This window comes from Phycodurus eques, chromosome 19 (assembly GCF_024500275.1).
Source record: "Phycodurus eques isolate BA_2022a chromosome 19, UOR_Pequ_1.1, whole genome shotgun sequence".
In the NCBI taxonomy this organism is placed as follows: Eukaryota; Metazoa; Chordata; class Actinopteri; order Syngnathiformes; family Syngnathidae; genus Phycodurus; species Phycodurus eques.
In genome coordinates this window covers 11,423,302-11,441,524 of record NC_084543.1, presented here as the reverse complement: position 1 = coordinate 11,441,524, position 18,223 = coordinate 11,423,302, and the positions used below count along the sequence as shown (strand labels likewise).

The following is an 18,223-nucleotide window of genomic DNA, read 5'->3' as shown; positions in this document are numbered from 1 at the left end:
GAGAAGTAAATCCCTAAGGAGGAGTGTGACGAGGCCCTCTCTCTCTTTCTGTCTGTGTCACTTGTGTGCGCACTAACTGGAAGATGGGTTGTCCTCCAGTCTTTGCCAAATAAACTTGTGTGCGCACGAAAGAAAACAGTACAATGCCAATGAATTTATGTGAGATAAAATCTGCACAGACTTTCGGTTCCTCTGCTCTGACATTCGAGTCATTTGCAATATCTCCAGTGACGTATTTACTATCCCACTAACCTATATTTGGAGTGCAATGTCACGTGTGGGGTTTGGTCGAAGGCGAGGAAGGCAAGGCAAAAACATGGAGGAGCCGAGTGCAGGGAAGCAGGGAGGCAACGCAGTAGAGCGGGAGTATATAAAAAAATTATATTTAATTCCCCCCAAAAAAACGATGGAAAACAAGGATCACGAAAAAGTCTAAATGCTAAATTAACAGAGTCCAAAATCTAAACACAAAGTAACAAAGAAACACTTGAGTAAACCCAAAACAAGAAACAAGACATGACTGATGAAATAACTGAGCGGCAACTGGCGACTATGACATGGCACAGACTGAGACAATGACACCTGACAATGACATACTGCAAAGACATGTGACAACGCCAATGAACCGACAAGAACTGAACGAAACTAGGAAACTAAATACAAACAGATTGACGAGACAACGAGGAACACCTGGACAAGACACGAGTGGCTCGAGAGAGCTGATTGGTCGACACAAGGTAGACGAGAACAGGTGGACACAACAACCCAATGAGCACACGGCAAACACGGAACACAGGAAAACATGGAACAAAACTAAACACAACCCAAACCATGACAGTTACTCTCGGATAGGTGAGGGCACATACAGCTACAAGGAAAAACTTTCCTACACACACACAGTAACTGAGCATTAGACAAGTGTGTTCAATAAGGGACACTTTTTATGTAACATTCTCACATGCCATCATCAGGCCTCAGCGGAATAGCACTGAATGCTAAGGGGTGTCATGAGGAAAAGTGCAAAGTCAAGTTTACTGTCCAACTATTAGCTTTGTGAGGATCTTGAGGTTAAATGCCTTGCTAACTTGCCAAGGTTTTGATGCGGAGGAGATATCAACTCGGCCAAGAGAACAAACAACCACAGCTCAACAAAAATACTGTACAGAGTAGTAATGCATTTCCTACAGCTGCCATCTACAAAGGGTAGTTACACTTTTCTTTAACATTCGTTGGTAGTACGTTTTCTAATCAGCACATAATATGATGGCCAAAAGGATTTCATAGGGAAGCTGTAAACATTTAAAACCTTAGTCAGCGTTACCGCCATAGCCGACAAATACAGATAAAGGTTATAAAGGTCAAAGAATCCGAAATAGGTTATGCTGAGACCCACTAAGTCAGTCAAGTAGTGTGTCGTCGTGCTGTCAGGTGTGTATTACGTGTATGTGTATGGCTTGCTTTACTGCTTCACCCTATCCCAACAGAACTTTCTGCACTGAGTCAACTGTTATTAAATTGAAAAAAATTCCAGTAATTCCCGAGTTTCCAGTATGCCTCCAGGCTTTGATACAAACAAGCTCAGTTCCAAATTATGCACATGACTAAGGAATCGGCTTTGTTTGGCTCCACAGCTCGCTGCAGACAAAGCATGCAAACAGAGGAAAAACAAAAAATGCTGCTGTTTTGCTGAAATGCCTCCAGGATTGCTTCCCCAGACATGAACTATAATTTGAAAATATGATTACATTATTTGCTGTATATTTTGGAGGAATGGTGTGAAAAGGAAGAGATCTCACCGTCCTCTAAGTCCACGTAAGGTCACTATTCACAAACACCTTTCCAATGAGAGTGACCTTGGAAAGGTGCAAACAAAGCATATGGGTAGAAAAATGCAAAGGACACAAAAACAGACACAGACCTGAGTAAAATGTCACGGTCGCGGCACTCCTTTGCAAGACAATGTTCAGTTACTTCCCCTCTGCTCCTCATATCAGTAATCCATTATCAGTGTTGCCTCTGAGATTTGCAGATTTGTAAATGCGCATTACACTAATATGAGCAAAGCTAACGGACATCCATACATTCACATACAGTATGGATGTCCGAATGTATATATGAATGTATGTACGACATGTTATTGCTTAACATAATTAAACTGTTTCATCAGCGGATGGATGAAACCGTGGCGAATTTGCTCTGGCTTAAGGACATCATTTTATATTCATGCCATTGGTGATAATTGTTATTGCAAAAGTAGCAAAACTATACCTAAAGGACGTCATAACAGCACTTGCCCACATAACTCATAATGCATGTACTGTACAAACACAACTACAGAATGGACAACAAACTTACACAAATTTCATAAATCATAACGTATCGCCAGGAGGCTAACAAATTGACACCAATATTTTCTGTTGATGTGTACAATTTGGGGCAAGATTTAAGATTTTATGAAAATGTTGCAATAATTAAATATTTGACAAACTGTGACCTCGAGACACATCTGTTTTCAATGAGGCTGTTTAAAACTATTTAATTGTCCGAAGTTTGAAAGATGGAAACTAAGACCCTGGCATAACAACAATTTTGGAAAAAAATGAAATTAGTCACAGATGGTGTGATACTCCATTAAACAATGTCTCATAACCGCTTCATCACAAATTGCTATAGTATATCCAAAAACCTTTAGCCCTTGGGCTTAGTTTTTACCTTACTGTAGTGCAAAGAGCCACGATTATGAATCCAAAACTTAAAAATATGCTTTGGTAACTCATGTAGGACTTGTGTCACCGTTGACTGCAAGCTGAAATGACAAATATATCAGGAAGAGACATTCCTCATTATCACAGACCGTATAGTACTGTACACAGTAAACAAGAATGATAATATCATTTGCAAATATAGTGCCCACACTATTCATTTCATTTTGTCTGTAAGTGACTGTCATTGAACAAGTAGAACAATAGAAATGCTTCAGGTGAGATTCCAGATTTGCGCACTTGCAGCATACTCCACACGACCATTTTCTAGTGGCCCGTGTTCCCGTGTTGAGAGAATAATTGGACTTTACACCCTTCTGCAATGTTGACTGGCCATAAACAAAACACACAAGACACTCACAAGTTGCGCGCCCACTCTATAAACACAAGGAGAGGTCCCCAAGCAAACACTACTTGGAGGGCAGTGTGGCACACGGAGCAAGAATATACTCGACACATTTCACCCCACCAAAAACTTGAGATTTTCCATTGAACTTAATGTTAATTGTATTAAGTGGATGTTAATGGTGTTAGGAATGCATATTGGTCAAGCTCACACACTTTAAACAAATAAATAAATAAATATATATATATATATATATATATATAAATTAACTGCAAGCAAACAATGAACATGCAAACAGCAAAATATGTGAGCTCACTAACAGGGTGGACATTTTTTTGGCTAATGTTAGCATTTAATTGGCACGTGTTTCGGTTAGCAAGCTGACTGTGCACTGTTTAACAAATGTATTTCGAATTTCTGAAAGGTTATTATATCAACTGATATTTCACGATGACAGAGTGGACATGTTTAAGCTTGACAACATCCAACTACACTGTCACATATTCAATATGAAGAAATTTACGAAACATAAGTGTAAATCCTTTTTTTGTAACAATTCACAATATACAAGATCAAAATAACTCGTTTTATCACATAACTTGTGCACAATAAAACCATGTACATGGTTTTCAATTTATTGAGATGAGAACAATAGTATAAAATGAAGTAAACACATTTTAAGAGACTTCTTATTGTTCTTGTATGGGGAAATGTTTGGTCTTATAACAAGACCTCAGAGTTTTATTATTTTTGCTACATTTTCATGATGATCCGAGTGATTGCACTTTTGAGTGACACTGTATTGACCCGCTTGTGTGACATATGAAACCCCAAAACGAACAAGTTGAAGACACCGTCATTTGTCTTGTCTTTTCGTAATTACATGAAAAGTTAATAATACTGGTGCCAAACCTTTATTAGCATTGCATCATGAAGTGTGACATTAGGAGGTTACTGTAACGCTTGAGCTGAAATCTGGGAAAAGAGTGCCCCCTGCAGTTGACATCAAGAGATTTTACCTGGTACAATCTCAAAAAGGTGTCTTCCTGGTTCATCTGGGTTGGCTGTGAGCTCAGTTCACCTGGCATCCCTGCAGAGGTATACAGCCCTGAAACGCACAGACACAACACTGAGCTTCAACAAAAGAAATTCGAGTTTGCTATATAACGTTTTGCGAGTTTGTTATATAACTATAATTATGTAGCTGTTTCTGTTACATTTATTTTCATTTTGCAGGACACGAAATCAATTATTCGTAGTTTTCACGCCCCCAACTCCTTCTAATACATCCTTTGTCATCATAAGAACAATATCCTTGTAATTGAGCAGGGACCCACACAGATTATCAGAATACATTATCAAGATCAATACCCATTTAGCTCAGACAACTAAAACCAAGTGAGCTGTGAATAGATGCCAGCGTCTGTAGGTTGGCCCTGTTAATCTGTTGACTGGCATCCTCCATCAAACAGGCGGCCGAGTCTGCCAAATCGCCTCAGCCAGTGGGCCGGGCCATTGCCAACATTTGTAGCCATGGCAATAAATGGAAGAGGCTGGGGCTGTGGCTGGTTGTAGCGCAAGGGAAGCGTTGGAATCAGAGGATTGATGGTTCGGGAGGTGGGCGTAGGGGGGGCGGGGGGACGTTCCCTCGGGTGCTCTATGCTCAGAACAACACAGGCAGCAGGGGATGAATGATTTACAAAGGCCAACACGTAACCTGAGTACACAAATCATGCCATCAGAAAAGTAGAGTCAGTGTCAAGCCGGTGTTAAAAGTATCATTTTGTGCTGCTTGTTACAGAATGAATCGACACTACAATGTCTGGTTAATGTTGCAAATAAAACTGCAAACTTACTATGTGCATCTAGATTTGTCTGAAACCCGCCTTGGCACATTTTTTTAAAATTGCATAAACTCTGGGTTTTTAATAAAACCGAGTTCAGTTACCATGACAGTGGAGTTACACCTCCAACGAGCTAAAGTAGACACACCCATCTTAATCAGGCTTTTCTATAAATGCCCATCATCATTCTGGATGTGACAACCAATCGGGGCCCCCGAAGATTGATTCTCACTTTCCTGTCAAAGACATCTTTTTCTCGCTGTGCCAAAGTAGCCAGTGTATTGTTGGACACAGATTATGCACTACAATATCTGATAAACATACTGTAGTTACTGAACTGCAAAGAGAAATATTTCACACAGTCAGATACGAAAATGATAAGTGGCAAGACCCTCATCAAAATCTAAGTTTCAATTTCAGTATCTTTGTTGTGATTGTGGGCTTGTGCCATTGGGGGTCGCCACAGCTATTGGAATTTCAAGTGCTCAGATCATGGAAACGTTAGTTTGGGGGTTGCCTGTGTAAGTAAAAGATGTTGCATAACTGCCTATGGAAAGTACAAAACCCTTTAAAATGGATTGACCTGTCAGATGGAATGCAATGAGGTCAGATTCCCACATCCTTTCAATTATACTTCCTGTTGGTCACTTATCAAAACACTAAATTTTATTAAAATTTAGATCAATTAAAATCATTAATAAAATGTAACCTGATATGTAAGTTTGCACCCAGAAGTGTGTTGTCATCCTTTTATTTGTCCATTCACTAAAGTCCATTTCTTAATTTTCACCATATGCTTTCTCCGTGCGATGAAATGTTGAGGAAAAGCTATGCATCTATTGTCAGCCCTGCCTTTCCTTCCAGTATTTTCTATCATCTTTGTAAGAGGGTGGACTTCTATCGTAGCAATATGCCTGTGTCTCCCCCTCCTCCCGCAAAACACCACTCCCAGTTTCAAATATCCCATCGATTAGAGCAGTTGCGTCAAATTCATTTTTTGTCACGGGCCACATTGTAGTCACGGATTCCCTCAGAGGGCCATTGACTGTGGAATCATATAAATGTTTAGTCACCTCATAATATTATTACATACACACAACAAATTGATGGATACCTAGTTTTGAACTCAGAAGTCAGAGATACTAGTTTGTTCAACTATAGTTCAGAAAATGCTTGCAATAGCTCAACGATGCTGTTTATTACATCGTTCAAAAAAATGCTTGCAATATCTCAACGATGCTATTTATTACATATGAGAATTTGAGCAAGAATCATGAAAGTTGACAGATTATTTGCTTTCGTGGGCCACATAAAATGACTTGGCGGGCCAGATTTGGCCCCCGGGCTTTGAGTTTGACACCTGTGGATTAGAGGATGAGAGAGTGTACGAAGGCAGGATCCACATTCTCACACTTCCTGTCTTCAGAGGGGGATGTTGTGTATACGTGTGAGTGTTCATTTCTCTGAGTATACGTGCGTATGCCAATTTAAGTCTTGTGTGACAGACCTGAATGCCTCAGGGTTTGCAAATCAATATAGCACGAATGAGTATTGGCAAGCTTTGATTTAGGGCTGTCTTTGTCTTTGGTCCCCACAGAATAGAGACTGCAATGAGTTGAAGATGGCATCCTATATGTGGATGTCGTGTGTGTTTTGTGTATACGTGTGTGTGTGTCTGTGTGTGTGTGTGTGTGTGTGTGTGTGTGTGTGTGTGTGCGGGAAAAGACAGTGATGGCAGATGGCCTAGATTAAATAAACCGCAGTCATCCAGAGTGAAGACGGGGGGAGGATGGCGGGGGGGGGGAATCAATACAAGTGTCAAGGTTTCAGTCAGTAATACTCAGTGGTGATTATTATGTTTTACATGGTGTATGCGTGTGTGATGAAGATGGCCCTGCTGTCTGTTACCATTGTTGGATTACATCATCCCCTCTTGTTAGACCGACGTCAACCTATTCAGCTAACCTGTTATCCTCACCAAATACGAGGAAGCGACACACCCACTCCATTACTTATAAGCGGTTATTAAAGAGGGAAAAGATGAGTCAGAACACAACTACAAAAGTGTCTTAAATTGAGAAGGAAATTGATTCAATTAAGCATTTTCCTTGCAAATATTTTTTAGGTCGCTCCAGTAATGGAGGAAGAAATCAACTGAGTGTCCTATACAGTAAGCACTTAAACTGCGAGTATCTTAAGTAATCAGTTATCAGTGTTTAAAAACTCATTCATAAGCCACCATATTTGGTGGTGATTGATAATTTTAAGGCACCAATTAGTGCAAAATGACAAATGTTGAATTGTATCACACGAAAAAAATATTAAAGTCTGAGTGTTAGGTTATGAGAATAAAGCCAGAATATTACATGAAAAGAGTTGTAGTGTTATAGGAATGGGAAAGTGAAATGTGAAAAATTTAGCATTATTCTTTGTAAAGGCAGAATTTGGGATAGTTTTAACACTGGATATCACTGGAAACCAAAGCACAGGCAAAATTGTTAATTAATCCTAACCAATTAAATAATTATAGTACATAATTACAGAGTAGGCGACTATTCAAAATTCTTATGCAAGTAGTGATACAAATATCACAAATAATACTATACAACTTTTTTTTTCTAGCTCATGTTCATATTTAGGGCGGCACGGTGGCCGACTGGTTAGAGCGTCAGCCTCACAGTTCTGAGGACCCGGGTTCAATCCCCGGCCCCGCCTGTGTGGAGTTTGCATGTTCTCCCCGTGCCTGCGTGGGTTTTCTCCGGGCACTCCGGTTTCCTCCCACATCCCAAAAACATGCATGAATTGGAGACTCTAAATTGCCCGTAGGCATGACTGTGAGTGCGAATGGTTGTTTGTTCCCATGTGCCCTGCGATTGGCTGGCAACCAGTTCAGGGTGTACCCCGCCTCCTGCCCGATGACAGCTGGGATAGGCTCCAGCACGCCCGCGACTCTAGTGAGGAGACGCGGCTCAGAAAATGGATGGATGGATGGATGTACATTTTACTAAGTTTGCACAGATGTTGACATTTCACTTTTTAAGCTAGTAGCACACAGTCACTAGCACTTTTGTTAACATTTTATGAGACCGTAACATTTCCAACATCCTGGGTATTACGGTAAAATATTGGTTGTTATAAAATATTGCTAAATAATTGTAATTTTAAAAATCTGGTGATCCGCCATCCCAATTACCTAATCAGAATGCTTCATGGACTTGACTGTCGTCTATTCTCCAAACTGACATGTTTAAAAGAAATAAGTTTCACCACGCATCCATCTTTGTAATTACCTGTGGTTTGCTTTCTTCTTCATCTTTGTAGAAGTCGAGCTGGTCTGAGCGTAGCACGAACCACCTCAGTTGCCAGTTCTTCATGATGCTGCGCTGCTTCTTCAGCCAGCCGGCCTTCAGCGCTCCCTCGTGGAGGCCGGGCGAGGCCGGCTGGCAGGAGCCCCGCGTCACCTCGCCCATCACCATGCTCTTGGACCTGGCTGCACAAAAAATACATTTTCGTATTTTCAGTGTGTGCGCATACGAGAGGTGGCAAAAGTACTCATACTTTGTACTTCAAGAGAAATACAGATAATTGTGTAACAAGACTCAACTAACAAGATCCACTAATGTATTAAAAACAGTACTCTGAAGTGCAAAAGTAAAAATATATTTATTTTTTTAATTGTCAATTATATACACTAACCATTTTGATCATTTGGTGATTGTGCTGACTCACTAGAATCAATTCATTGAAACAATTCAGTCAAAAGATGCGTTCACCAAATCGTTCAGCGCTTAGTCATTCAGCCCCGAGCTTCACATTCACTCACGTTATGGTACCGTGGTAAGGTGCGTTCACGGATCATAGTACGCGGTCATTCGGGAGAGATGTGTCGTTACTTAAGTGCTACACATACGCTAAAACGAAACTGAGAAAGCAATGAATCAAAGATTTGTTTATATTAATTAATCATTTGCGAATGACACAACACTACCGAGAAGAAACAAAACATGTTGCATGTTGTTGTTGATTTTTTTCTCTCCTAACATATTCTTTGTTATTTAATGACAAACTCACCAGTTCGCTGTTTACATGCTCAGGCCAAAGCAATATCAGTATTACTTTGTCGCCATCTTGTGGTATCTGGGGCCAAGGATATATATTGCATTGCTTTAAGGAGTTTCATTTCGACATAATTCGTACCGCCATCTTGTGACATCTATCGGCAATTATAAACCTTTTTTGGGAGGTGCGTGTAATTACTTGCTGTTTTTCACTATCTGTGTCCCTAACACTATGTTTTTGACGGAGAATTGTTTTACGCCAGAAGTTTGTGTTTTTATTTAGGCTGGCAGAGAACACAACACATTTGCCATGAATCATTCTTGTAGCAACAACAACAAAACGTCGTGCAGACGGGGAATATCTTGTTTTTTGTTGTTGTATCTGTTGCGGTGTCGTCGTTAATGCTCACGGCTTCTCGTTCCTCCATGTCACTGCTGTACCCCCACCCCCCCCCCCCCCCCATTTTATAAAGCCACAAGATCTAAATCAATCCCTCAAGATCTCATCCGCCTCTTGTTACGCCGTACTCACGTTGTGTCCCCATCTGTGGCGGTGGAAAAAAGTAACAACCCATGTTTTTCTGTTTTCAAACGTAGGGGCGTGAAAGTAAATAGAATACTCAAGTGCAGACATCTGAAAAATCTATTTAAGTACGTTAGCAAAATATTTATACTTTGTTACTTCCCACCATTGGCGCATACTGAATACAGACGAGTCAATAATTGAGTTAGCAAAGATTAGACTATTCCATCTGTCTTGGCTACATGCCATGTTTTTTTCTTCTTTTCATTTTTATCCAATAGCGCTATCTTTCATCATGTATGCTGCTCATCACTCAAGAACACACAACCCTTAGCCCCGGGCTTGAACACCTCAAGATGAGATACAGAGGCAGCGGGCGCAAATAAGAATAGAACACAAATAGTGTCGAGACAGTGATGGGGTACACATGCGCGCGCACACACACACACACACACACACACACACACAAACTCCTGTAGCCCGGGGTAACAGGGATTGTACCCCCCCTCACCACATCACCTGTCTTCCATTTGGAAGGTCCATGGGATAGACTTATTGTCTTGCCACAAGCCAAAAGCAAGGCAAACGGCTTTGGGTTTCGATAATAGGACCACAAGGGACGGACTGACTTAATGATTCTCAACAAATGTGTGAAACCTGAGCTCAGTCAAGGGCAGGTTCAAACCAAAGAGACTGGCAGTACAGCCATGTCTCAGTGTGACGTCAGGCTTTTCCCTACTGAGATAACACACATCGTCCTTACCTGGAAACAAGTTCACTATCGCTTTTTAAAGGCTTCTTTCAACGAGGTGAGCGGGGGTTCAACTCTTCCACCACTCAGCGTTCACCCGTAGTGGACTTAAATCACAAAAGCATATAATGTCATACATGCGTCAGCAGTTACAATGACATTTGGATGCCAACTCGGCCATATGGATTTATTACACAGGTGTGAACTCATGGCGGGGTATGAACAAGGCTATGCAATTTAATGATCATGAATAATTTATACTACTCAACTGTGCAGACGTCCTCCCAGCGAGCGTGCGCACACACGCATGCAAAGATATGATAAATTTTGTAGAAGGAATATGGGAATGGAGAAACGGAAAAAGAAAATCAATTCAATCTCATTATTTAATTACCCCCCCTTCCCAGCACACGTATAGCTGGAAGCGTAATGTTTTATAGAGCTCGCTCTCTTGGTAAAAATAATAATAAATTAAAAAAAGAAGAAATAAAAAAAAAACTTTGAAATAAACGAGAGATCAGTTAGTAACTCTTTGACCTCGTCTACAAAGCGGGAAGTGTTTGATGCGTTTGAACTGTCACTGTTCAAAAACTACACAGTTATAAATCAGATCTGATGTAACAGATCTAATATAAGAGCTGCCTTTATAAATACAGTAATACGCACAGTTATCAAGGTATTCATTGAATAATATGTCTAGAAATGTGGTCGTCGTAGACAGTGTAGATCTGCGCTGCATCTTATTGAGGTGTTTTCTAAAATTTGCCTCTCTCGTGTAAGGTCAGGTCATTAAAATATTCCATAAGATTCACCTCCAACACACAATTAAAAGTGGGAAACTCAACAGGGGCATTTGATCACCTTATTATTTGCTTAGTGGACATTTCAGGCCCTGAGGTGTTTAGTGTAAGTGTCATACTAGCATTATCATACCATTGTGGTGGTATTTTTGGTGACGTGAGACATCAGAGTACATTATTCTTTCTGCTTTGGTCTTCAGGGCAACTGCCATATACTGTAGTTATGCTGTCTAACTTTGTCATTGCAGTTTATAAGCTGGTTGAACATTTTGCAAGGTGTTTTTACATGAAACTCCTTCAGTACTTTTCGCACGTCTACCAACGACAGCGTTGTAAATCCACATCATTCGTTCACTATAAAACTTTACAACTGATACAAAATATTAACTATTGTCTGTCACCTTTGAGGGACACTTGTTGCTAGGCAGACTTTGTGGAGCACAATCATTTGTGCCCCAAAGCTCAATGAAAGCAACAGCCACACCAACGTGGTGGCTCTTCATTTGTCAAACGTGAATTTTACGAGGGACGAGTATTCATTAATATGAGTTTGAATAAATTACTGCTGTATTTAACATGAAATTGGAAACAGTGTGGGTGACATAAGAATCAGAAGACGTTGTGAGCTAGTCAAATGTGATGAAAGGTTTTACTTGAAGTGTGGAGATAAGGCGCCTTACACATAACTCAGATATGATTAGCTACATCACAGAAGCAGTTTTATCAGAACATCACATCCACAAAAGCATGGTCGTCTATCTTGGGCTTATTGTTTGACTGAACCTGCCTAAAAGTTGATCTAAAAACCAATTACCGTCCTTTCTCTTTATAAAGCACCTGCCCATTTCTAAACACTTTCTGGAGGCTCGTTCCTAAATTGATTTCCTCCGTAATCCCTTTGAAGCCCATTTAAATCACATTGGTAGCATGTGTCTGTGCCTCTAAAACACAAGCTGAAGTCTGGCTTTGGTGAAGCGTTTAAAGCTTGCGAGACAATGTTGGAACATGACAATAAGCAACTTCAGATGAGAGACAACACCAAGTTTCTCTTTGTCATCTTTTAATGAGTTTCTAATTTTTCCTGAATGACTGCATCCATACTGTTGTAATCGATTAACTGAAGTTCTCTTGTCATATTTCACATTTATGATGCTTAGCCCTCCATTAGTCTTCCTTAGACGCGGTCAATTTCTTATCTTCCCTGCGGTGCTGCTCTTAACTAAATCACAAGTTGCTCTGTTACTACTGAGAGCATGCAGACACATGACATTAAGTGTATTGTATATGACCTCAAAAGTTTGAGGGAAAAACATTTTTTTTTTACTTCTGACTCTTTTCTATTTTTAAATGAATTCATTCTATTTAGTTTTGTTTGCATCGAATACACAGTACATGTTAATGCGTAAAAGTTGCTCTTCATTATTATTACACCTATAACATAAGGATTGAGGTGGAATCAACTCACTCAGACTGAATGGCAGCTGGTGTCATATTAAATCAACATCCATCCTGTCTGTCATGATGTGAACGATTGTTGAGGCAAAACTCAACACCTCTTTAAAACACAGAGTTATAGCTTGTTATGCGAGTGGCTGCAGATATAGCTTCGAGGGGGATAGGGTGACATTTAGCTATGGATGGAAAGCTCAGTAGTGTTGTGAGAACAGATAAAATAGACAACATTGATGCTTACTTGGAAAGTTAGAAATAACTTTCAGGTCACTGTGCATTCCCTGCATTCTGAGTAAATATAATGACCAAATGCATCTCTCAATATAATTACTATTGACTCAATCATTAAACTGTTGAGACCAGGGCGTTTCTCCTTAAGCCGTTTATATTTTCTTCTGCAACATGATACGTTTAGAATTAGTTTTAAGATCATACATGAGGGACTGATCAATGAACGCTTTTTACTTTTTATATCTTCCTATATCTTTTTTTTTTTTTTTTTTTTTAATCCTCTGGATCAATCCCTAATACATTTCCATCCTTCTTTGCCTTGCCAGTGTTCACATAAAAGCGTTCCACTGTTTAACACGTCAGCTGTGTGTGAATGTAACACATGCTGGTCTGTGATTCACTCTTGAGTCACTGATTTATTTATTATTATTATTATTATTTTTGTGTGCCAAAGCTCCAAGTTGAACATTGTGCTTAGGGTGATTCAGACCTTCCTTGGCTAGGTGGAGTTGCACTGTGGCCACTTGTGCAGTATTATGTTCAATTATAAAAGGCTGTAGGAGCTTTAGCGTTAAAGCGCTCTTTGTACTGCAATTTGATCAAATTTCAATCAAATTTTAAGATCAAAATGTTTTGCATATATTTTTTTTCCAGGAGGAGTTAGTTTCTATACTCTTAAGGTAGAATCTACACTAATGTACAGGACTCTAATGTAACGTCAAACGTCCTAGTCAAAAAGGGACATTCATGTTTAGAAGCTGTAAACGTCAAGAGTATAAAAACAGCAAAAAACTATTATACCCCAAACTATTGTACCTGCATGCATACATTTCCATCATGTTTTATACATTAGTTTCCCCATGGGTCTTTTCAGGCATAAGTAAGTCTTAGCAGCAGGTGGCACACATCCCAAAATGGATCTGATTAGCTCAAAATGGACGTGACATATACTGGAAGCCTTTCATACAGTCATCCCCAAATACCTACCCTTCTCAAAATACTTTTCATTCAATGGATTAATACAGCAATCCACATGTCTGTCAGGAAAGAATGTTAATTAATACTGATACATGTATTATGAATCATGGGGTGTTGTTCACAGGGTGCCCATCTGTTTGTTAGCATGCTAATTCCTCATTCATAGAAGATAGTGAAAAGATGGGTGGCGAGCCATTAAGATTCTGTTGGGTTGATGGTATAATTGCTGCTACAATGATTCTATCCATCCATCCATCCATCCATCCTTTTATCCTGTTAAGCAGGGGTCTCAAACTCATTGTTGTCTTGGGCCACGTTGTAGATACGGTTTCCCTCACAGGGCCATTATGACTTTGAAACCATATAAATTGTTAATCACCTCATATTATTGCATCTACACCACAAATTGATGGATAAGCAATTGTGATAATTGGTTGTTCGGTTACTGTAAAAACAGTGGATTGGTAACAAAAAAATGCTTACATAAGCATTATTACATCTGACAATTTGAAATATAGGTGCAAATTTTAGCAAGAATCATGGAAGGTGATGAACATGATTTGCTCCAGCGGGCCACATAAAATGATGTGACGGGCCAGATCTGTCCCCCGGGCCTTGAGTTTGACACCTATGCTGCTTTGGGTCACAGAGAGTTGGTGCTATCCCAGGTGACTTTGGGCAAAAGGTGGACATTACCCTGGACTGGTCACCAGTCAATCAGAGGGCCCATCGCGAGACAGACAATCATTCCCACCCCCAGTTATTCCATAACGGAGTAGCAACTTAACCTGACAAACAGTGAAATTTATACAGATCCTTACCAAAATCTTTTTGTTTTTTTTAGTCCATGCACCATCCTGTAAAAATTAAATCTTTTCGTGCAGCCCTGCAACCTGTATCTGACCTACTATTTACTGTTTTACTACAGGATGTCAAAATGACTGCTGACAGAAAAACCAGTGATACCTTAAGACATTTGTACCGCCCTGTACATACAGGAATCAATACTCCGATATTTCCTAGTTTGCGGTGTAGTTTAGTGTATCGTATCGCTTTTCTTGAAATTCTTGAATAAGTGAGGATAAACTGCCAGTAAGTGGCTTGGGGGCTGGTTCCCCCCCAAAAAAAGAAATATAAAAAAAGAAAGAATATCAAAAACAGTGAATCTGTGGATGCCAAACAGCGAGTGTGTGGGGGAGCACTGTACTGGATATCAGAATGTTTTTCTAAAATGTTTTCTCTATTCCAGACTCACTATATTGGTATATTATTAGTAGTCTTGACAAAATAATAATAACAAAATAATAATGTATCAACTCACTGATTCCGTCTCCTACTGTACATTCCTATCACCAGAAACTGAGGTATTTTAAGTGGGAGCAAGTATCAGACTAAAGGTACACAAATCTCAATGATAACCAAATGCCATTCACTGGCCATAACATTAGGCACACCACATACAGTAAATATAGTTGTTCCTATCATGGAACTAAATAAGGTAACCAAAATAAGAGAAAGACCTTTCCTACTGCAGAATGTTCCATACAACTCTATGGTGACTCAAGCACAAGACGCGCCTGATGCTAGCTTCCCATACACATCAACTCCAGAAAAAAGAAAAATCACTCCACATAGTCTTACTTCCTTTCATAGCGCTCATTAATCCAAGTTGAAGCGACACTCTGTTTTGACTATGTCTGACACGTACCATCAAGCTATACATGCACTTCATTTCACACACATATACAAGGATGCTCAGGCATGCCGGAAGAATTTAATTCCATTAATCTAGTCGTTGAGTGGTGATTTATGGTGGACAGAGTTACAGGTGCATCAGTGCGGAACTTTCAGTTAGCCTAGCACTGTTGATAAATGACTTAACTGGCTTGCGTGTGTATATGTGTGTTCAACTGTGTGTTTAAATCCACACACTGACAACCGGCAGGGGTGTGGCGTATCATCTAGTGCCTGCATGTGGAACCTGCAGTGGAGTGGAACTGATGCAGCAGTATGTGCATTTCTATGCACGTTATCTTCAAATGTATACGTGAGTTTGCCATTTAGGATTGCGCCAGTCGGTCCATCTGTTATTCATGCAGAAAGGCAGAATGTCAAAGAGTTGCCGCATTTACACGACTTTGATCATAAAACCATGGTAACGCATACCGTAAAGATGTTGTAGGAGAGGGAAGCAGCTGATATGCAGGCAATAAAAACATTGAGAGAATCTCTGATGTCAGCTAAAGGTAAAATATAGCCAGAATGCATTTGCATTTTTCGTAGCAGAACACATCCGGCATTTTCTGTATAAGCTACAAACTGGCATTTAGGGTTTGTAGAGTTTATGATGGAAGATGCACTTGCTTCCTCTTAATTGGCCTATTTGGCAGTACAGGAATATTAATACCACTGACTGACGAGAGAGAAATAAAATTGGACTAAAATGAACTACAATCCTTGCAAAGGTAAGGACCGATTATGGAAGCCCCAATTATGGAGAATGCTGGAAAATTCCACAATGTTATCAAAAGTGCATATAAACTCTTAGATCAGCAAATTAATCAAGGTCTTCACCAATATGAATGGGTGTTACCTTGATACATACAACACAAATTTGAGTGGAATTTGCTTTGTTTTTGTATAATCCTGCTATCTGTGCTGTTTACACAAGGAGAAATTTTAAACTCAAATTTCCAACACAAATATACATCGAGTAACGTATTAAATGCATTTTGGGATAACACCAGGATTACAAGCATCTGTTATGCTCTCAGGTAAACGTACTCCAAATAATTACTTACATTGGTTTCAATGAATCAAGAATACATTCTGGATATTAGGTTTCTTTAGGTTTTACACAATTCTGCGATTCTGCTAATAGAGACAATACACAAAACATGACTTTATTGGCTAAGTGAATGCTGATGAGCCAGCCAGTTTTTCATAGGTACTCAAGCATGTGAGGTTGCAAGACATATCACACAATTTACATGAATTTATAAATATTTCCCCCCTAAAAATATTTCTCTCTGTCACATTTCTCACATTTATTCCATGCAACCAACGAGTCAGTGCAGTAAAGCACTGATTTTGCTAAACCAGTGATTTCCCCCCAAGGTGTCGTGAGAGATCATCAGTGGTGCAATGGGAAATTATACAATTCCGCTTAATTTGTCCGAAAATCATTATTAATTAATTACAAAAATAGTATATCTTAGTTCATCTACCTATGCCAGTGATGTAGAATGACAGGCAGAACAATTAAATGCTCTTCCATTAGATGGCAGAAGGTATTATAAACCCGTTTATCATTCATACAACAAAATAAGTCATGGTGTCCTGGAAGTATATCAGCTTTGTGTTCAATTCAACAGGCGCAGATTTCACACTGAGTAAATTTCTGAGTAAATTGAAATAAGATCGTCCTTATTTAAGTGTTTATACTTTGTGTGACATTTCATTTGGTGGTCTGCTGTGAGATTTTACAAATGTAAAATGGGTAGCATGGCTTAATAAAGGCTGGGAAACAGTTCAACTGTGAAGATAATTACCATCATGCACATTGTCAATCGCTTGTTTTCATCAATTTTCTCTTTTAACGATTCAACAGCAGTTTGGCAAGGATGAGTGCCAGTTCAATCTTGAAGAATTTAGATTTTTGGGACAGATACAAAAACCCAGAATGTGACACAGATATAATCACAATCAAGCCTGATCCAAGCAGTTAATGTGGCAATTCATAAAACACATATGACCAATGCCTATTGTCTGATAATATATGCTAACGCACATGGAATCCTCTTAAAGAGCAATTTTATGCAGCTCCATGAGAGGATTTCTGCATCCCACTCCCATTATCAGGAGCTATTCATTACATCTTAATCACATCCAGATGAATAATTGGAGTAAGGATGGAAGGAAGGACACGTGGACTTGGACACATATGCACACATGGGTTTATTAACGCATCCTTTTTCGAGCACACAGACATTAAAGGCTACACAGACGCGCGTGGCACCAGCTGACGGGTAGGCTCATAGCAGTGATGAAACTAGAGATGTAATTGGTTCCAACCAGATTCTGCACTGGCAGCATCGTCCAGTTGTTACTGAATATTTAAACTGTACATTTGTGCCTTTTCATTGTAAACATCATTGTAGAGGAGAAGTGACGCAGCAGGTTTGAATGGAGAAAGGGTATTATAGATGTGTAAAACTGCATGTCAGTCACAATCAAGCAACATTTCTACGGATGAAAGACTATTAATTAAAAATAATGATGTTTGAAAACTGAACAAATAAATGAGGTAAATGGAAAAAGCGCCCTACCTCTTCTGGTCTGTCTGATCTTGGGACTCAGCATGGTTGTCATGGCTTGTCCGCATGCTCTCCTCTCAGCATGTTCGTGTACATCCGACACACACCACCCCTGCCTGTCTCTCCCTCAGCCTCGTCTTCCTCTCCCTCTCCTCTCTCTGA

General features: G+C 39.7%; 1 protein-coding gene across 1 annotated transcript in view; it reads right to left on the bottom strand.

Annotated features, from left to right (window-relative positions):
• si:dkey-191m6.4 (rho GTPase-activating protein 22) overlaps positions 1–18,223 on the bottom strand; it is a 28,204-nt gene extending 9,981 nt beyond the window's left edge. Inside the window, 4 exon segments of the mRNA XM_061663897.1 lie at positions 4,128–4,182; positions 4,184–4,216; positions 8,243–8,442; positions 18,074–18,223. Coding sequence (XP_061519881.1) covers positions 4,128–4,182; positions 4,184–4,216; positions 8,243–8,442; positions 18,074–18,116 — 331 coding nt within the window. The 5' untranslated portion in view covers positions 18,117–18,223.